The following is an 18,874-nucleotide window of genomic DNA, read 5'->3' as shown; positions in this document are numbered from 1 at the left end:
ACGGGGAGCTCAGCTTGGAGCTCTGAGATGACCTAGAGGGGTGGGATGGGGGGATGGGGGGAGGGAGGCTCCAGAGGGGGCAGATATACAGATATGCATGTAGCTGATTCACTTTGCTGTATAGCAAAACCTAACACAACACTGTAAAGCAATCATCCTTCAGTTAAAAAGAACACTGGCAAGCAGATGGCACAGAAAAGTCTTAGTTACAACGTTACACCTCAATTTACTGACACTAATTCTAACCCGGTCAAAGCCGTAGTCGGGCAATAAGTAAACAAATAGACACTGACAGGCCTGCCACGGGCCAGGCGCCTCACAGGCATGTACACTTCCTCCCCTTTAACCCCAGCAACCTTCTGAAGCATGAGCTTCTGTGTCCCAGAAAAGAAGCCTAAGCACTGAGTCCAAACCCGGACCATCTTTGTACCCCGTGAAGCTATGCAACCACCTCTTGCTGCAGTCTCCTCCCCTAGGGGAGAGAATTATCACCGTACTCACCTGAATCCACTGGTTTTCAGCGCAGGATACAGAAACCACTCTAGGAATTTTAAGCAGAAAGGGATTTATCTCAAGGAATTAGATGACTTCCAATCGCTGTTAAGGGCTGAAGCAGCTGGCTCTAAACTGGGGCCCCAGGAATGGCTCCCTGAACAAAACAGGACTGACGAACGAGGGGAGTGGTCACATCCAAGCTGCGCGGGAAGGACCGAGTTCGAGGGAGCGACAGGGCCGCTGCAACGGAACGCAGGCCGCAGCCGCTGCCACATGGTCAGGGACACCAGGCGATGCTACAGGCAAGGCTCATGTCTTGGTGACACCACTAGTCAGCGGGAAACAGCCCAAAGGGGGAAAGAAACGGTCTCCGCCTGACTCCTGCCTCCCGTCTTTCATAAATGGGACCTGATTCCTGCCGGGAGCCCCAGCTGCCAGCGACCAGGGAAACACACATGTTTAACTCTCAGGCTTCCCCAGGGCAGGAAGGTCCCCTAGGAGGATGAACAAGCCAGCCCACAGCAGCTAACACCCACCCTCTGCCTGAGTAGTTGAAGATCAAACCCAGAGGCCGCATGGAAGGGCTGAGAACAACGCCTGGCGGGACCTGCGCTCTGCCTGCTCCCCAGGCGCCAGGGGCTCCGGCCGCCATGTGTCTCTGGTTCCCGCTCACCTCCCTCATCAGAAAGCTAGGAGCAAACGTGTTCCTTAGCACTGCTCAGGTTGCCTTTCAAATGAACAAATCCCCAAAAGCCTAGACCAGTACAGGAACTAAAATTTCAGTTGCGCGTGTTCATGCCAAGTCAAAGTGCCCACACACAGATTTAGTTCTCTTAGGCCAGTGGTTGCGAGCTTTTTCAGATGGCAGGCCCTTTTTAAAAAGAGCAACCTTGGTGAAACCCAACAAAAGCAAGAGAGTGGGCCCAGGAGCCCACATGCTCACACTGGGTGTGTGCTCCGCCCAGAGCTGCCCCTGCGTGACCTCACTTCATCCCCACGCCCACTCTTTACAAAAGGTACAGTCAACCCCGTCACCCAGCACGCTCTGGGGTCACAGAGGGTAACGAAGTTTCTGGAGGCCACAGCGGTCAAAAACGGCCGAGTGGAGGTTGAAACTGGCATCAGAGCAGCGCTGGCTCTCGCCCACCGACACCTCCTGTCTCCACCTTCGAGTCACGACTTGGTGCCAGGACAAACCACACACAGCGCACCACTGAGGAGCTCCCAGCCAGGTCGGGAAGCAGAGCAGAAAAACACATCATTACAGTCCTTTAAACCCAGCCAGGTGCCCCACGCCTCCCGGCCACCCACAGGCGGTTCCCTCCGCTCCACATGGGCACTTGGCGCACTCCTCTCATCCTTCGGATGCAGTGCCAGCATGTCTTCTAGGCAGGGGACGCTCCGATCCCCTCTCCTGAGAGCTTTACGAGGGGCTGTGCAAAAGGAGATGGACATGGTCAGAGCTAACCCCCACCTCCCAGACCAGAGCAGAGCCGTCGGCCCTGGGCCTCACAGACGCCCCAGCCCTGTCTCCGCAGAAGGCAAGTGTGTGGCCCGGCCCTCTTGCGGTGCTGCCAGCCCTCTAGAGGAAGGCTCTGACGTGCTCTGGGCTCAGAGGATCCCTTAACACCATCCCTCTCGTCTATACAAGATGAGGGGCCTGCTCAAAACATACCACAGCAGTGGAAGGCCACCAACACTTTATAATAACTTTAAGCGGAGTGAAAAAGCGAAAATCTTCCAGTCATGTCCAACTCTTTGTGACCCCATGAACTATACAGTCCGTGGAATTCTCCAGGCCAGAATATTGGAGTGGGTAGCCTTTCCCTTCTCCAGGGGATCTTCCCAACACAGTGATTGAACGGGGGTCTCCAGCATTACAGGTGGATTCTTTACCAAGTGAGCCACGAGAGAAGCCCAAGAACGCTGGAGTGGGTAGCCTATCCCTTCTCCAGCGGATCTTCCTGACCCAGGAATTGAACCGGGCTCTCCTGCATTGCAGGCAGACTCTTTACCAACTGAGCCACAAGAGAAGCCTTTAAATGAAGTAAATCTATTAAAATACTGAATCAATGAAAGTAATACTGTAAACCAACTACACTTTAATTAAAAGAATACATACAAAACATTAGTAAATTTCCCTCAAAGAAGCAATTAAATACCAACATTTGCAGCACGCTAGCTCAGTGGTTCTCAACAGCTGGGTGATTTTGCCCACCTCCTACCCCGCCTGCCCTGGCCCTCTGGGGACACCCCCCACGGCTGAGGGTCTTTCTGGCGGCCACCCTGGAAAGGTGCTGCTGAAAACCAGCGAGGAGAGGCCAGCAGCTCAATGAACAAAGCAGGCTCCACCACAAAGACTCACCCCTCCCAGGGCGCCAGCAGAGCCAAAGTGGGGAAACCCCAATTCTTTCCATTAACGGACCAATCAAAGCAAAGCACAATACGTGGACGAGAACTACAGAGCGCGCCACAAAACATATTTTTTAGAAACGATCATATTTATGCTAGCATCATTGATAACTTCTACTTAGAGAGTGCCAGAAGCGTCCTGGACGCTTTACCTATTCGACCTGTGAACCTGCCCAGGAGTTTTACGCCCCTGAAGGCGCAGAGAGGTGAAGTAACTTGGCAAGGTCATATTAAGTAGGAGAGCTCACACTGAACCCAGCAAACCTGACTCCTTTACCAGCACTCCTGACTTCAGCACCCCTGCCAACATGCACACGCATGCGCGCACACACACACGCACACACACACACACACACACACACACACACACACACACGCCAAGACCTGTGCTCCCGGCCCAGCTGTGTGTCCGTCTTCCCCGGGTGGCAGGGACTATCTCTAAGCTCAGGGTGGAGCCGGCACCAGAGGCACTCACTGCAGCCTATGTGAAGAAAGGGGCAAAGGCGCAGACGGGAGCTGGGCCCAGCTTCCGGGGGAGCGCTCCCCAGGAGTGTGCCCTCATCAGGCGGTCAGGGCGCTCACAGGTCAGCCCCCCCCCACCTCTCCCCGAGTGCCCGGCTCCCTGAGTGCCTCCACGCCTGAGTCTCCTGACTGGCCTTCCCCCACACTGCCCGCGTCGCTGCCCACAAACGCTGTGGAGAGTGGACTCGGTGAGGAACAGGAGAGCAGGCGGCCCAGGCTCCAGCAGGGGAGAGTGGAGAAGCAGGATGACGCAGGGGCCTGGGCTGGGAACCACAGTGGCCCAGCTCCAGCCCCAGCCCTGCCTGCGACAAAAACGCACGTGGTCCACCGGCCTCTGAGCGCCGCTGTGGGCCAGCCCTCTCCGTAACCCACCTATAAAATGTTTAGTGGGTCCCGAATATTTTTGGCATAGAGCTGCCACCCTTTCTCCCCTCTGGGATTATAGGCTGAAACTCTTCTCTAACACTCAAGAGTCTAGCACAAAAAATTTGTGCTACAAATTTTGGGCTACTACATTCGGCCCATGACATCACACATCTTGACTCATCTGTCATTAATATTCCAAAGGTACTTAGTAACGGCTCCTAATTACAGTATCACAGTCCTCAAAAACAAGGGTAAGGAGACAAGAAGTAAGACATAAAACAAAGAGGAGATGTCTGATTTCCGTGGCACAAAGCTGAGAAAGATTTTCAAGAAACCATCTGCAGTGACGGACGGCGTCTGCTCTCAAAGGAGAAGGGGCTCCAACACAGTAAGACAAAGGCAGCAGACAAAGTATTTGCCGTCAGGACGCTCACATCAAGCAACAGACTCTTCCAAGTCTGCTCTGTCTGGGTCTGCACCGAGCCTCACACACGGGAGCCCACCGCGTCCCCCAGCCCAGCGGACGAGGCGGTCTCATCGTACCCACCATGGAGATGAAGAGACTGACGTGGAAAGCAAACAATGATGACGCAGGTAAGATGCACAAGGCGCATGCCAGTGACGTAACAGGCGCCTATGCCAGGCACTCGCCACTGCCGTTTCAGAGACAAGAGAACTCAAGAGAGGTGAAGTAACTTGCTCAAGGTCACACAGCGATGACACAGGCGCGGGTCTGCTGAACTCCAAAGCTAAGCTCTTTCCTCCATGCTACTTCCCAGCAACCTCTATTTTCAAGCTAGGCTTCCCAAATCTGCCAAGAACCCCAGGGGATTCTAAAAACCCGTCTCCAAGGCATTTTCCCTGAGACTCTGATCCTGGAGACCTAGGCTGGGCCCTGAAGAGCCGTATTTAACAGGCGCCCAGATGGCATTCAGGCTTCTCTTGTGGCTCAGCTGGTAAAGACTCCGCCCGCAACGTAAGAGACCTGGGTTCGATCCCTTGGTTGGGAAGATCCCCTAGAGAAGGGAAAGGTTACCCACTCCAGTATTCTGGCCTGGAGAATTCCATGGCCTGTATAGTCTGTGGGGTCACAATGGGTTGGACATGACTGAGCGACTTTCACAGGTGGTATTCACAAACAGGGAAAGTTAGAAACTCTGATCTGAGCAAAGGAAATGGTGTGGCCACTCAAATCTGAACCACAGAGCAGTGTTTGAGGGGACCATGGGTGTCCCCAACAGTTCCTGGGCTCCTCCACTGAAAGTGATCATGGAGTCACCGAGGTCTGCAGCCGGGAATTCTCCTGGGGCTAGAGCAGTACACGTCGATGGGTGCATCATGGAGAAGAGGTGCCCCATGAAACCAGAGCCTATGTCGGGGAACCTTCTCACTCAGGACTGGACTCAGGCTCATGCAAAATGACCCCCACTTCGGCTGATGACACAGCTGAGGCAGCCATAAGTGGACGCGAGTGCCCACAGCCACAGAGGTCTCCAGCTGACTCCAGCCAGCACATCATGCCGTACTGAAGGGACACCCAGCACCACATGCCCAGCATGGGCTCCACAACAGACGTGTTCAAGGCAGCCAGGCCGACCCCAGAAGCAGGCCCAGCCGCCCGGCCCTGGCTCCTACCCTCCAGAGAGCCGCTGGCGAGCCTACGGCCACTCCGGGCCCGCTCTCCAGACCCCCCGGCACTTCCTCGCAGCGCTCCACAGTTTGGGAGCTTGTGCCTGCCTGTGTGACTGACTGAGTGTCCCCTCCCCACCACCGTCGGTCTGCAAGTCCCCCAGAGTCATGGCCGTGTTACTCCTGCATTCCCAGTCAGGAGCAGAGCCCAGGACACACACACAAGACGCATGCTGAACGTAAACGTGAGGCACAAGAGATGGGCAGATGCTGCAGGAGCTGGAGGACAGCCACGGGGAGCCCGGCATCCCTGCTCAGCGCCCGGCTGGCAGGCCACTGTGGGGAAGGGGAGTGGGGTGCGCAGCCCGCTCCTAGCACAGGCGGGAACGTGGGTGGCTGCGGGGCGGTGATCCGCACACCTCAGCAGGAGGCCCAGGAACAGACGCAAACAAAGGAACTCGGCCATGCAGGAGTGCAGGGGACGCGCCCAGGGCCGCCCAGACATCCCAGCCCCCCGTCACAGTAGCGGGGCCTGGGGCTGCTAACTCGATTATCACCCTCACCAGCACCTCCGCTTGGCCCAGGAAACTCCAGTTATCAGCCTGAAGGGCCCCTCGGAGGATAAGGCTGACAAAGGGTGCTGACTTAGTAACAATGGCCACTTACAGGCCACCCTCAGCCACAGCACGTCAGAGGCCGGCGGCCAGGAAGTGACAAGAGGCTGCGTGAGCCAGGGCCTCAGGAGTGACAGCCAGCAGCGAGGGATCAGACCGCAGAATCGCCAACACGCCAGGCCTCCGCCGAGCCCACAGGATGCTGGGCTGCTGGGGACAGACGGCCTGATTATCTGTACAACAGCATCTGCCCAACGGGCAGGAAACATGCGACACGCTTCGGACGAACAGCAAGGCAAGGGTCTGAGCTGAACAGCCTGGCTCTGCTAGAGAGACGGAGACAGCGTTACCTGGTAAAGAAGTGACTGAACGGCCCCAGGAGCCTCAGCTTCCTCCCCTCCTCCGTCTCGCCAGCACAGTCCCGCTGGAGGTCACGGGTCTCCCTGGTGGAGCTCAAGGTGACGTCGGTGAACTGCGGGTCGTCGTCGTTCTCCAGGGTCACGATGGCACTGGAGCTGCTCGTGACCACGAGGTCCAAGATGTCCTCGTTGCTGACAGACAGCGTGGTGGACAGCTCCGTGCTGAGGCTGGACACGCTGCACACCGAGACATTGTCGCTGCGCTGCAGGGTCTGGGAGGCGGGGCTGTAGAGCTTCACCGAGTCGTAGCCTGTCCTGGGAAACGTGGAGGACTTGCGCACGCTCTGCTCCCGCTCGGCACCGGCGGGAGCCGGGGGCGCGTAGGAGGGCAGCAGGCAGGCACTCTGGCAGGCTCGCTCAGGGACGATCTCCGACTCGGATGGCTTCCTCCTCACGTGGACCACGCTGCAGGGGACAGGCTCCGGGTTGCCGATCTCGAGGGTAGGAATGCCCGAGTCCACCGATTGAAGGCTGTGCCGATCTTCTAAAGCACTGAGTTTCAGCTTGGGCCCATACTCGGGCAACGAGAGGGACCTGGGCGCCTTCAGAGTCAAGTGTTGCAGGTTCTGAATGTGGTTTCCTGGTCGACCGTCCAGAATGCCCATCAAGGCTACGCCATTTGTAGAGGTGGAAAGGTTTCCATCAGTCATCTTGGTCCAAGGAAAAACTAGGGGAAAAAAAACCCACAAAAATGGAAATTAAGACAGTGGATATAAAAGCCAAAGATGCAACTCCTCTGGAGTTCAAATGTTCTGACACCCCCTTTTAAAAGAGGAATCCTTGAAAAATAAAACTTTAAAAAGCCCTATATACCAAAGTATGAATTCAGGACCAGACGCTAGCATGTTAACATACTACCATCACGATATTATAAAGTACCCCACCAATCACAACCGTGGGCCTTAGGCCAGCGCTGGGAGCAGGAGGGCCGTGCCCAGCAGAGCAAAGGGGTTTGGTTTTCCTTGCTTTCTAAAATGATAAACACGTGATACCTCTGTCAAAAGCATGTGAGTTCATAACCCACACACAAGTCAAGGTGCGACATGTGTGGGCAGCATAAACATCAAGACGTCTCCATCAGGACAGAAAACAAGATGGGCCGCGAGCGCCAGGAGCAACGAGACGACCCGAGACACAGGTGAGCGGCGGCTCTCCACAGTGCTTCAGTCACCTCACTCGAGTCTCCAAGGCAGGGCATGTTATCCGCTTCCCCACGGACGAAACTGAGGCTCGGGTTCAGAAAAGCCTTCAGGGTCACGCTGTCACTTGGCGGCTCAGCTGGGATCTACAGGGCTGGCCCCAAACCAGCCACCCAGGGGACGAATGGCTCCGTTTGGGGCTATAAAACCCAGGTCAGAAGGCTGGTTCGATGAAGAAGGATAATCGATAAAAGAAAAAACTAAAGGCCACGAACCTGGAGAAACACCTGATGGGGAGAGTCCGAGCTGCTGGTGACACAGAGGCCCTGCCTACGGTTTCAGTCTCAGGCGGGGACGAGGGGGTGAGAGGCGCAGTCCTCACGGACTGAGAGCCTGGTGCGTTCCGCTGTGTTCCTTCCCACTGTCCTTTAAAATACTGAAAACTAAAGAAACCCGGTGGTGCATTTACATCTGATCCATGGAACAGAACAACATACAGAAGGGATCTCCGGACTCAGACATTCCTGGGTTCTAACCCCAACTCCACTAGACGGCTCGGGGGAATGAGAGAAAGTGCCGCGAGAAAGGCTTCAGCAGGCACCGACCACCGCCCCCCCGCCACCCCGAACTCCCACAAGCACTCTGCGGGCGGCTGCTATCATCAAACGGCAAGTTTTGAAGCCTGGCAGTGACACCGATAACCACTCCTTTTCGGGCGTTACTTTAGCTTCTGCAGTGAGCGTCCTGCTGCCCTTCAGGAAGCTGGCCGGGCCTCTCAATGTCAAGTCGGCAAAAGCACATTCATTAAAAGTAGACAACAGGGGAGGGGTGAGGCCCCTCCTCCCTAGAAACTGAAGGGGCCTGTCACGCAGTGCAGCACTGGAGCAAAGATAGAAATAAGGGGCAAAGTCAAAATGCACAGTTCAGGAACAGACCGAACTGTATATAAAACCTTGAAATGTGACCCAGTGGTAGGGAAGGATCATTTAACTGTGGTGTCGTACTAACTGGTTATCAGTTTTTCTTGGCAAGACGAAACCACATTGCACGACACCAAAATAAGACGGCAAACGAAAGGAGAGCGTAATACAAAAATGAGATCATAAAGGTGATCACGCTAAGTAAAGCGCTTCCCTAACCTACAGGGCTTCCCTAGGGGCTCAGACAGTAAGGAATCTGCCTGCAATGTGGGAGATCCAGGTTCAGTCCCCGGGTCAGGAAGATCCTCTGGAGAAGGAAATGGCAACCCACTCCAGCATTCCTGCCTGGAGAATCCCATGGACAGAGGAGCCTTGTGGGCTACAAGTCCATGGGATTACAAAGAGTCGGAGACGACTGAGCAACTAACACTTTCACTTTCAACCTACAGAGCAGAAAGGACCAAAAGGGCCCGGGCATCAGCTCACCACACGGAACACATTTTAAATGCTCTGCAGTTCACGCTGCCCTGAATTCCCGGGGCTGCAGTTCCTACCCTGAGTCCCCAGCCACGAGTTCCTCCCAGGCAAAGTGAAAGTGAAGTCGCTCAGTCGTGTCCGACTCTCTGCGACCCGTGGCCTGTAGGCCACCAGGCTCCTGTGTCCATAGGATTTCCCATGCAAGAATATTGCAGTGGGTTGCCATTTCCTTCTCCAGGGGATCTTCCCAACCCAGGGATCGAACCCGGGTCTCCCGCATTGCAGGCAGACGCTTTAACCTCTGAGCCACCAGGGAAGCCCTCCCAGGCAAGGCCAGGGCAAACTGTCCCTGGAACCCTGACTTGGCAAAACTCCCAAACTGAACTACGCTGTCAAGCCACAACATTCACAGCAGGAAGGCAAACCTGTGTACAAACTTTTAAAGTTCTAAAAAAAATTCTAATTAAAAGGAAAATATAGCAAGAAACATTTTTAGCACATAGTTAAGAGCTTATCTTGGGCAGTGGCAAAGGTGATAGGAATTATCCAGACACCATCAACATTCCAACAGGTCAAACTGACAAAAAAAAACCCATAAACACAAAAGGCCATACAGTCAGCAGAGCGGAGACCCTCTGGCAGGCCAGTGGAAACCCTCCTGACTTGCCAGTGTGGGAGACACTTAACCTTTCTGAGAATCAACTGCCCTCCAGCCCAGGAGTAAAATGGGGCAACAGCATGAAACTCACGGGCAGGCCTCTGAGCGAGGGGAGCCTCTGACGTGGCAGGCGCCCTCTACTTCAGCCACAGGCACAGTGGACACGCACGGAGGGGACGGATTTAAACTGGCATTTTGACACCAGAATAGACAGGAACAGGAACAAGTGTGCTAAGGGAACCCAAGGCCCCCTGCTCCTCCGCTGCGAAGACAGAAGCCCAGGGAAGAGAAGAACAGGTGGGATGGAGTTCGAAGCCACTTGCCCATGGCCCGTCCCACAGCCTCGGGCTCGGGGCCACCAGGAGCAGCCCCAGGGCCCCTTCTAAGAAGGAGCTGAGGGGCCTCTAAGGCTCCAAGGGTTCCAGGTCCAGTTTCAGTTCCTGAAACCTGGGAAACAGCCTCAGAGAACAGACTCTGGAAAAAGAAGCTTAAAAGGGGAAAAAGTCCTTCCGCTTGCAACATCCTCTAAGACCGAACTCTGCGAGGGCCAAGCCACCCGCCCTCAAGCACTTCCACCGGGGGCGGCCAGAGCACAAAGCGAAGCCGGCCTCCCGACCGGGCCCGCGTAGGGGGCGGCACAAAGAAAGGGCGTGCTTCCGAGCAAGGCAGCGGCGTGGACGCTGGAAGGCAGCCAGCAGGCAGCTGCCCACGGCTGGCCTCCAAGTCACACGTTTTCTCAAGACAGAGGAAGCCTCGACTCTGTGGGCTGGTGCCGGACCCCCAGGACCCACCTGTCCCCCGCCAGCCCCGCCAGTCTCGGGCCATCAGCACGCCTCTCTCAACACCCACTGCCCTGGGGACTCTGTCTCCTACTCAGCCACCAGCGCCCCAGGGGTTGGTGTCCCCGGGACGGAGCACGCCCCCAAGGCAGCTCCTCTGAGAAGCCTTCCCCGCCCCCAGGAAGCTGTGGGCCCTCCTCTCTCCGGGGCTCCTTGTGGCTGCACCCCACCTTCAGCAGTTCTGGGGTCCCCTCCCCGGGCTCCCGAGCTGCAGGCAAGGCACCTGGATGTCGATGCCTGGGCAAACGCCTCCAACGGTGAAGAATGAGAAAACCTATCTGCTGAATTAAGTATTCCCGACGACTAGATTCTAGCTGCGGGGGGTGTCAGGGGCCGTCCATCCAAGAAACCTCTGTTGGGAGCTGGGTTGTGTTTCCACAACAAGGTGGGCAGGGGAGCTCACGGAAGAGAAGCAAATGCAACCACACTCTCCCGGCAAAGTGTGTGGATGGCGGACCCAGCCCGTGGGCCATGACCATCCTGCGCGCCATGTCGCCTGCTAGACTAGACGGCAAGGGTTGACACATTCGACCTTTGACGGCTCAGGACAGCAAAACAAAATTTCCCTCCGCACCCTTTCCCAAAGTCACACATGACCGCTCGTGCTTCGGGCATCATAGCATGTGACCTGGGCTCTCGGCGTCCCCGGGCACAGCCTGGCACCAGAGGCCAGTTTGACCATGAGCAGCCATCACCGCCCGAGGCACAGAAACACACGTGCCGTCAAGCACAGGTAAGAGGAAGGCTTTTTATTCCAGGCGGCTGCCGGAGTTTTATTTACCTGCCAGAAACTGAGTTGTGAAGGAAACAAAGAGGCAAAGGGCCGCCCTGAGAGGCTGGAACGATCTCGCTCCGCCAGGGGCCCACCTTTAGTTTAACACAGGTCAAGACAGTGGACAGCAGCTCTGCCACCGGAGACTGGGAACGAGGCTTTGGAAGACAAGCCCGGCTCGAAGCAACAATTTAATTTTCTCCTCCTTACAAAGTAACAGGACTCAAACCAACTCTTCATAAATACAAAAAAAAAAAAAAAGAAACAGTTCATGAAACCACAACTAAGTGATTTAGTTATATCCCCAGGGGGAAAAAAAAAAGCCCACCCCAGGCGGCCTCGGGCAGAAGCCGCTCTGCCCGTCCATGCACACATCCTCTGCGCTTGTCCCCCGTGGCTCCTTCCCGTCTACAGGGCGTGAGCCACACGCGGCCTCCTGTACCGCCTCCTCTCCGGATACCGCAGGGGAGAGCGGCCCCCTCATGCTCCCATCCCACGGGGACGGCGCTGCGCCCCCGACCCTCCAGGGAGGGTGCACTCCCCTTCGCTGCCAAGCCTCCCACCAACCCAGCCCTGCCGCCTATTTCTGTGCCTTCCGCTTAAGAGTTGGGCGCACAGAGCTCCTTTTTGCCAGCCATGGTCTACAGGCACATCTGTCACAGATCTGAAGTTTCAGGAGGGCAGGCACTAGGCCTGCAAGTCCGGACAACACCAGCTGTTGCTGTTGAGTCACTCAGTCACGTCTGAGTCTCTGCGGCCCCATGGTCTGCAGCCCGCTGGGCTCCTCTGTCCATGGGGATTCTCTAGGCAAGAATACTGGAGTGGGTTGCCATGCCCTGCTCCAGGGGATGGATCTTCCCGACCCAGAGCATCACCATAAAACTACAATCTCATGAGCACCAGGCACTGTTGGAGGCTCTTGACACGCCAGTCTGTTCTAGGGCCCTCAACAGTCCTCTGCCAGGCACTAACCCCACTGCATAGAGGAGGAAACTGAGGCACAGAGCCCACCCACGTGTCCTCTTGGATGCGGCAGCACCTGGGGCTTGAGCCCAAGTCTGCGACCCCGCAGCCCCTCGGTAAGCTCTGCTCCTTGCAGCCCTCATGCAGACATGGAGCACCTCCTCAAATCCTCACCGCTCCAGCGAAAGAGCAGGATTTCACAGATGGGAACGACGACACAGCTTGCTGAGTCAGATGTGGCCACCTGCCCGAAGTTTCACATGCAGGGCCCCCCGACACTCCTATCTCCAACGCCCCGTCACCCTCCTGAAGGCCTCTCCGGGGTCCTTCATGTCTCCCGGGGAGGATTCTGGTGGGACCACCAGGCTCCCCACAGGAGTGGCTCCCTGAGGCCTTCCCCTCGAGCCTGGATGTAACATCAGGGAGAACCCACTGACATCTCCCATGAGAATCAGGCTGTTTGGGACTTCTTGGTGGCCCAGTGGTTAAGAATCCACTTGCCAATGCAGGGGACATGGGTTCAATCCGTAGTCTGGGAGCTAAAATCCAACGCTGCAGGGCAACGAAGCCCACGCACCGCAACTACCGAGCCCATGCACCCCAGAACCTGTATCCCGCAACAAGAAAATCCACTGCAATGAGAAGTCCATGCCCCGCAACTAGAGAGAAGCCCCCACTCGCCACAACTAGAGAAAGCCCACGCGTAGCGACAAAAACCCAGCACAGCCATAAATAAATAAAATTTTTAAAAATATGTATTTTAAAATAAAAAAAGAGAACCAGATTGTTCTGTAAAGGGTTCCCAAGCATCAACCGCTGTGAGTACCTTTCTCTTTTTAATTCAAACCCTGGCTTAGCCAGAAAGGAGCCTGAAAAGAAAGGCACAGGCCATTCGGGACCTCAAGGGCCTCAGCAGGAGCAGCTACCCTGAGCAGCTGCCTCCGCGCACCAGTGCGAGCTGCGTGTGGGGCACCGAGTCCAGGTCTACACCCGCTGTCTGTGTGCTCTCTGCTGCCTCCACAGCACCCCCGGGGCCGAGGACACCATGGTCACCATCTCACAGGCAAGACCAAGGCCCCGACAGGATGCAGGTGGAGTGGTCCTGCTCTGACCCGGATCTGGACCTGACTGGATCCAGATCTCACCTGGACCTGACTCTAGGGTGCTTATTACTGTCTCCACTGCTGCACAAGCAAGCCGAAAACAATGGAGGAACGTGCGTCACACAGGATGGGCAGGTCGGGACTTCCCTGGTGGTCCAGTGGTTAGGACTCCATGCTTCTACTGCGGGAATCACGGGTTCAATCCCTGGTCAGGGAACTAAAATCCCGCATGCCAAGACGTGAAGCCAAAACACACACAGACACACACACCGACACACACACACAGAACCTGAAAGGCAACTAGAAAAGTAGTTTGTTATTCAAATAAGTTACTCTTCAGGAATAAAAACAACCGTAAAAAAGAATTTTCTAGAAGCCCGATGTATTTCTCTGAAGAGTGAATGGCAACTCTGAGGCACCTGGAACTCAACACAATGGAGGTTAGTAAGTTTCCATCCAGCAGCAAATCAGGCGGAAATTGGTGTTAAACTGTTGAGGCTCCCCAAAGGCTCCTTCCCAACCCTAAAAAACAGATATTTCACTTAAACTGTCCAAAGGTAGTTGGGCTTAAAAGGCACAGGTGGGACATTTTAGATCAAAGGCGCTCGGTGCAAAGGGCGGTTGCCCCACCAGCCCAGAACGTTTCAGTTCCCTACAGTGATTTACCAAAACTAACCCTCATAAGGACCTGTACAGTGACCGAGAGGCAACTGACGGCTTAGGGAGACAGCACGCAGCAAGGCCAGCCCCGTGTACGATCTTAATTATTAATATGGTAAACAATTTACTGAACATTTGCCACAGACCAAACATATCAGGGGGCTTCCCTTGTGGCTCAGCTGGTAAAGAATCTGCCTGCAATGCGGGAGGCCTGGGTTTGATCCTTGGGTTGGGAAGATCCCCTGGAGAAGGGAAAGGCTACCACTCCAGTATTCTAGCCTGGAGAATTCCATGGACTCTACAGTCCATGGGGTCGCAAAGAGTTGGAACGACTGAGTGACTTTCACACACATATACATACACATATTAGGAGCTGCTGCATTCTCTAATCATCACAAGCCTGTCAAGTACACCGCAGAAACCGAGCTCCAGAGAGGCTGAGTGACTCACCCAAAGTCACACAGCAAGGGAACAGGATGCAAACCAGGTTCTGACGTCAAACCCCTTACCTGGCTTGCTGGAGTGCTTAAGAATACAGATCCTAAACGCTGTGATAATAGAAAATAAACCCAACAATATTTAGACTTTTCTGTGTACTTCCACAGAAAGTTTCAAAAAGAAAATATGCGAGGGGTAAAGATAACGCAGGTTCTGGAGGTAGACTGCCTAGGTTTGAGTCCTGGCTCCTCCACTTAGCAGCTGTGTGATCCTGGATTAGTCTAACTTCTCTGTGCTTTAATTTCCACCTAGTAAGAGGTGGACGACAACAGACCCTATCTCATTAGGCAGTTGACAAGGTGGGGGGCGAAGAAATCCACATAAAGCCTTTAGAATCAAGCCTTAGAAGACGCCTGCTGGTGTTACTCTTCCTTGGGCACCCAGCTCAGGCCCACTATTTTAGCAACTTATTTGCATAAACAAGCCCAGACATAGCCAGTCTGCATGGCCTCACTCTACACCTTCCGGCTGTCACCAACATCCTCCTCGCACCTTTGCTTCGGGCACTGACTGAGCCTAGCTCTCAGCTTCCCCACCTGTCCAATGAGGCGATTAGCCCAGCCAGTCTATCTGAGGTCCTCCCAACCTGACAGTCTAGAAGTCTAAACCCAGGCCTTAGAAACTTTATACCCTCTCTGAAACAAACATGGACAAACAACACGTACCCACGTGCCTAAAATCCTCTCTCCCGTATTGTGTATAAACGCCTGTTAAGATGACAAATCTTCTCTGAGGTCTCAAAGCTCCACCGGCACCCACGACATGCTGGGCATGCATCCTCAGTGCTAAGGGTGGGGACACGGCGGTCAGAAGCTCTGACCAAGGAAGGACAGATTCCAAAATAAGCTGTTGCTCTGACAAGCTGAATCCACTCCATAGAGGTCTTCAGCAGAGCACAAGCAACGGCAAGCGGAGGGAAGATGGACAGGCATTCGGCCGCTGGACAGAGGGGAGAAGGGCAGTGATGGTGGGGGGGGCGATGGAGGAGTGGAGGGGTGAGAAGCAGAAGAGAGGGTGCTGAGGGGAAGGGCAGGGACCAGTGGAGGCCGGGTGAGGCGGTGCTGATGCAGAACGTGAGAGGAGCACTAGGGGCAGATTGCAAAAACTCAGCTTCACAAGCCCAGAGTAAGCCCAGCCCAGCAGCGCTGAGCAGGGACCTGCCAGGACTTGCTGGGACCACGAAGGACATTAAGTGAGCAGCGTCTGGCCCCGAGACCTCACTATTTGAATCTCATCCGTGCCTCTCTCCAGCTGTCCAGCTGCATGACCCCGAACCAGTTACGGTACCTCTCTTGATGTTTCCCAAAGGGTGTACTCACTCAACAGCCATGAGTCCCAAGGACACGGGCAGGTTCTCACCAGGGCTGGAAATCAGGGGCTGGGAGTCCACAGTCTCAAGGGATCAAACATACCACAACCAAGACAGGAGTAAGACAGTCTTGGTTGGGGGAAGAGGGGGCAGGTTGAGGGAGGAGCACCCCAGTTAAGAGGGGAGGTGTGAAGTTGAGAAGAAATCATAGGCAAACATGAGACCCAGTTGGTCCTGGCCAGATAAACCGAGCAGGAGGAAGCAACGGCTGTAAGGTGTGCCTGGTCCATGCCAGGGACCTCACCGAGGCCAGCAGCAACCACCCTCTACAAAGGCAGCCAGGACAACAGGGTGAGGTGCCCACATCCGCCGGACACGGGCCCCCTCCACCACCAGTCTGGGCACACGCGGCAGCGCCCGGGAGCCTGCCGCACAGGGAACTTCCCAAAGCTTCCACATGCACGCTGGAGCACACGGTGCCTCAGCAGTCTGGAAACAGACGTGGTCTCCAGGGGCCAGGCAAGGAGGCCTTCCAACTACCCGCGGCCCAGCCCGCCGCTTCCTGGGGGGGCCGCCCCCACCCCCTCCTCGCCCCCCACCCTCAGAATGACGGTCGCTGCGGTGGGATGCAGCCCCGGTCCGGGTCTGAGGCTGGGGGCTGCAGCCCAAGGGCGCGGGTCTCCGAAGAAAAAGGGAGTCCCTGGCCTGGGCAACGGGGATCCCAAGAGAATGGGGGGAGGACAAGGACATGAGAAGCAAGGGGGCGGAAACTCCGAGGTGGAGAGGGTTCGGGGGGGGGTGCTCCGAGGTGGACGGGGCCCCGGGACTCAGGGACTCTGAGGTGAAGTGGGTCCCGGGGGGCTCTGAGATGAAGCGGGTCCCGGGGCTCAGGGACAATGAGGTGGAGGGGGTGGGGGGGCCGGGGCTCAGGGACCCTGAGGTGGCGGGATCCCGAGGCTCAGGGACTCTGAGATGGAGGGGGTCCCGGGGCTCTCGCGGGTCGGGGGAGCGGTTCCGCGCGCCGAGCCGGCTCCTCTCCCGCCCCGGAGCTCCGCGCGTCTGAGGGTGAAAACTTTCCGTCAAGTTCCGGAAACGGTGCGGTTAGGGGCGCGCGTCTCACGAAGGAGCGGAGCTCCCCGCGCCCCACGCACTCCCCCGGGCGCGGGAAAGAGCGGTGATCGCGCGGCGGCGAGGGGGTAGGCCAGGCAGGCGCGCCCCGCCGCGCCTCAGGGCCGCCGCCTCCCCGCTCCGGCCGACGCGGCAGCAGGTGGCAGCGGCCCCGCGCGCGGCCCGGCCCCTTCCCTCCCTCGCGGCCCGGCTCCCGCCGCAGGCCCTCAGTACCGGAGTCAGCGTGGCTCCGACGCCATCCCCGGGGCCCGCGGGCCCGCAGCCCAGGCCCCGCGGGACCCGCAACGTGCGCGGCGAAGACGCTGGGCGCTGCAGGCAGCGAGCCGACCAGGCAGGTGCCGGCAAGGAGCCCGCGGCCAACGGCGGCGCGCGCCCTTGCCCCGCCCCGCCTCGCCCCGCCCCGCCCCGCCTCGCCCCGCCTCGCCTCGCGCGCCCTCGCCCCGCCCCGCGCGCCCTCGCCCCGCCCCGCGCGCCCTCGCCCCGCCCCCTGCCGGCACAGCCGCTCTTCCGCCCGGGCTGCCGCCCCACCCCCGCCGCGCCGCCGCTGCTCCTTAAGCTCGACGCTCGTCCCTCTGCCCCTTCCCCGGCCCGGTCGCCCGCTCTCCACAGGCCCCGGGACGGCATTACCCGCCCTTTTCTCTCCCGAAGGCCAAGAGGAGCCGCGAGGGGTGGCCTGAGGGGATCTTCATGCCCGCAGAGCCCCTGTGGACACCCACCAGGGGGCCTCCTTACCTGGTCGGCTCCACCCGCGGCCATCTTGGAAATGGGAAGCGGCTGGGAGGGGGAAGGGGCACGAGCGGGCAGCGACCAGGCGTGGGGAGCCGAGCGGCGGAGCGCATCGATGGGTGGCCCTGCCCACCCCCGGGCAGGTGTGTGGGAGAGGAAGGTGCCGCCCCTCACCTGGCAGCAAGCTGGAGGCCAGGTGGGCAATATCGGAGCTCGGTCCCGGGACTTGGAGCCTTGAGCCTTCCCGGCCGGGCCTTGTCCCTTCATCCGTAAAACGGGCTTTTCTGATAGTTCCCTTATTGAGCCGGTAGACAGGGCACAGCGCCGCGCCTCCCCAAACTTGTCTGCACTTCTCTATCACCTGCAGATCTTTGAAAATTTTAAAGGCTAGGCCACGCCTCAGACCAACTAAATCACAGTCTCTGGAGGTAAGATACGGTTTTGGAAGCTGCGTAATGTGCAGACAAGTTTAGGAACCGCTGGCCTAGTGTTCATTGCATTATTTCCGTCAGTATTGCAGAATCTAGAGACACGGTCTGTGATCAAAACCGTCACGCAGGACTTCCCTGGCGGTGCAGTGCTTAAGCCGCTTTCACTGCAGTGGCGCGGGTCCCTGGTAGGGCTTCCACATGCAGGCGTCCTCCCCCGACACCCCCCCCCAAAAAAACACAGGTGGTAGAGAGTGGACAAACCTAGAGTATTACAAAGCAGAGACATTACTTTGCCAACAAAGGTCCATCTAGTCAAAGCTATGGTATTTCCAGTAGTCATGTATGGATATAAGAGTTGGACAAGAAGGCTGAGCACTGAATTGATGCTTTCGAACTGTGGTGCTGGAGAAGATCTTGAGTCCCTTGGACTGTAAGGAGATCAAGCCAGTCCATCCTAAAGGAAATCAATCCTGAATATTCATGGGAAGGACTGATGCTGAAGCTGAAGCTCCAATACTTTGGCCACCTGATGCAAAGAGCTGACTCATTAGAAAAGACCCTGATTTGGGGAAAGACTGAAGGCAGGAGATGGGGGTGACAGAGGAGATGGTCGGATGGCATCACTGGCTCAATGAACAGGAGTTTGAGCAAGCTCTAGGAGATGGTGAAGGACAGGGGAGCCTGGCGTGCTGCAGTCCATGGGGTCGCGAAGATTTGGACACATCTGAGCAACTGAACAACAAAGATGAGAGATGAAGTCGCCTGCCCAAGGTCCAGGGCTGGTCAGTGCCGAG

The 18,874-nt window shown here is 56.8% G+C and overlaps 2 protein-coding genes across 5 annotated transcripts in view; both read right to left on the bottom strand.

Moving 5' to 3' along the window:
- The window catches only part of TBC1D14 (TBC1 domain family member 14), a 109,509-nt gene extending 91,759 nt beyond the window's left edge, over positions 1-17,750 (bottom strand). For 2 of the 4 annotated variants that reach the window (XR_011464561.1, XM_070372752.1), the window contains exons 1-2: positions 17,137-17,270; positions 6,389-7,124 (exon numbers count right to left, since the gene is read on the bottom strand). Coding sequence is in view for 3 of the 4 variants with exons in the window: in XM_070372752.1 (XP_070228853.1) it covers positions 6,389-7,107 (719 nt within the window). In the remaining variant the exon portion in view is untranslated. Of the gene's footprint in view, positions 1-6,388; positions 7,125-17,136; positions 17,291-17,655 lie in introns of those variants that run through there. The other 2 variants (XM_005906256.3, XM_070372753.1) reach the window with 2 other exon arrangements.
- On the bottom strand, positions 16,722-17,916 carry LOC138988201 (spidroin-1-like). Its single transcript, XM_070371906.1, has 4 exons — positions 17,824-17,916; positions 17,656-17,697; positions 16,947-17,560; positions 16,722-16,854 (listed from the first exon to the last, which is right to left on the bottom strand). Exons 1-4 carry the CDS (start codon positions 17,914-17,916, stop codon positions 16,722-16,724), a joined length of 882 nt encoding a protein of 293 aa, XP_070228007.1.
- Positions 17,917-18,874: the final 958 nt, after the last annotated feature.

This window comes from Bos mutus, chromosome 6, assembly GCF_027580195.1.
Source record: "Bos mutus isolate GX-2022 chromosome 6, NWIPB_WYAK_1.1, whole genome shotgun sequence".
Taxonomy (NCBI): domain Eukaryota; kingdom Metazoa; phylum Chordata; class Mammalia; order Artiodactyla; family Bovidae; genus Bos; species Bos mutus.
The sequence above is the reverse complement of the archived record's forward strand: the minus strand, read 5'-3'. Positions and strand labels throughout refer to the sequence as shown.

What these genes read in the sequence shown, in the direction of transcription:
- LOC138988201 (XM_070371906.1), bottom strand. Translation starts at nt 17,916, where the DNA reads ATGAAGGGACAAGGCCCGGCCGGGAAGGCTCAAGGCTCCAAGTCCCGG. An exon ending in CCGCGGGTGGAGCCGACCAG is followed by an intron (nt 17,561 to 17,655) that starts GTAAGGAGGCCC and finishes CCTTCGGGAGAG; the next exon opens with AAAAGGGCGGGTAATGCCGT. An exon ending in TCTTTCCCGCGCCCGGGGGA is followed by an intron (nt 16,855 to 16,946) that starts GTGCGTGGGGCG and finishes TTTCACCCTCAG; the next exon opens with ACGCGCGGAGCTCCGGGGCG.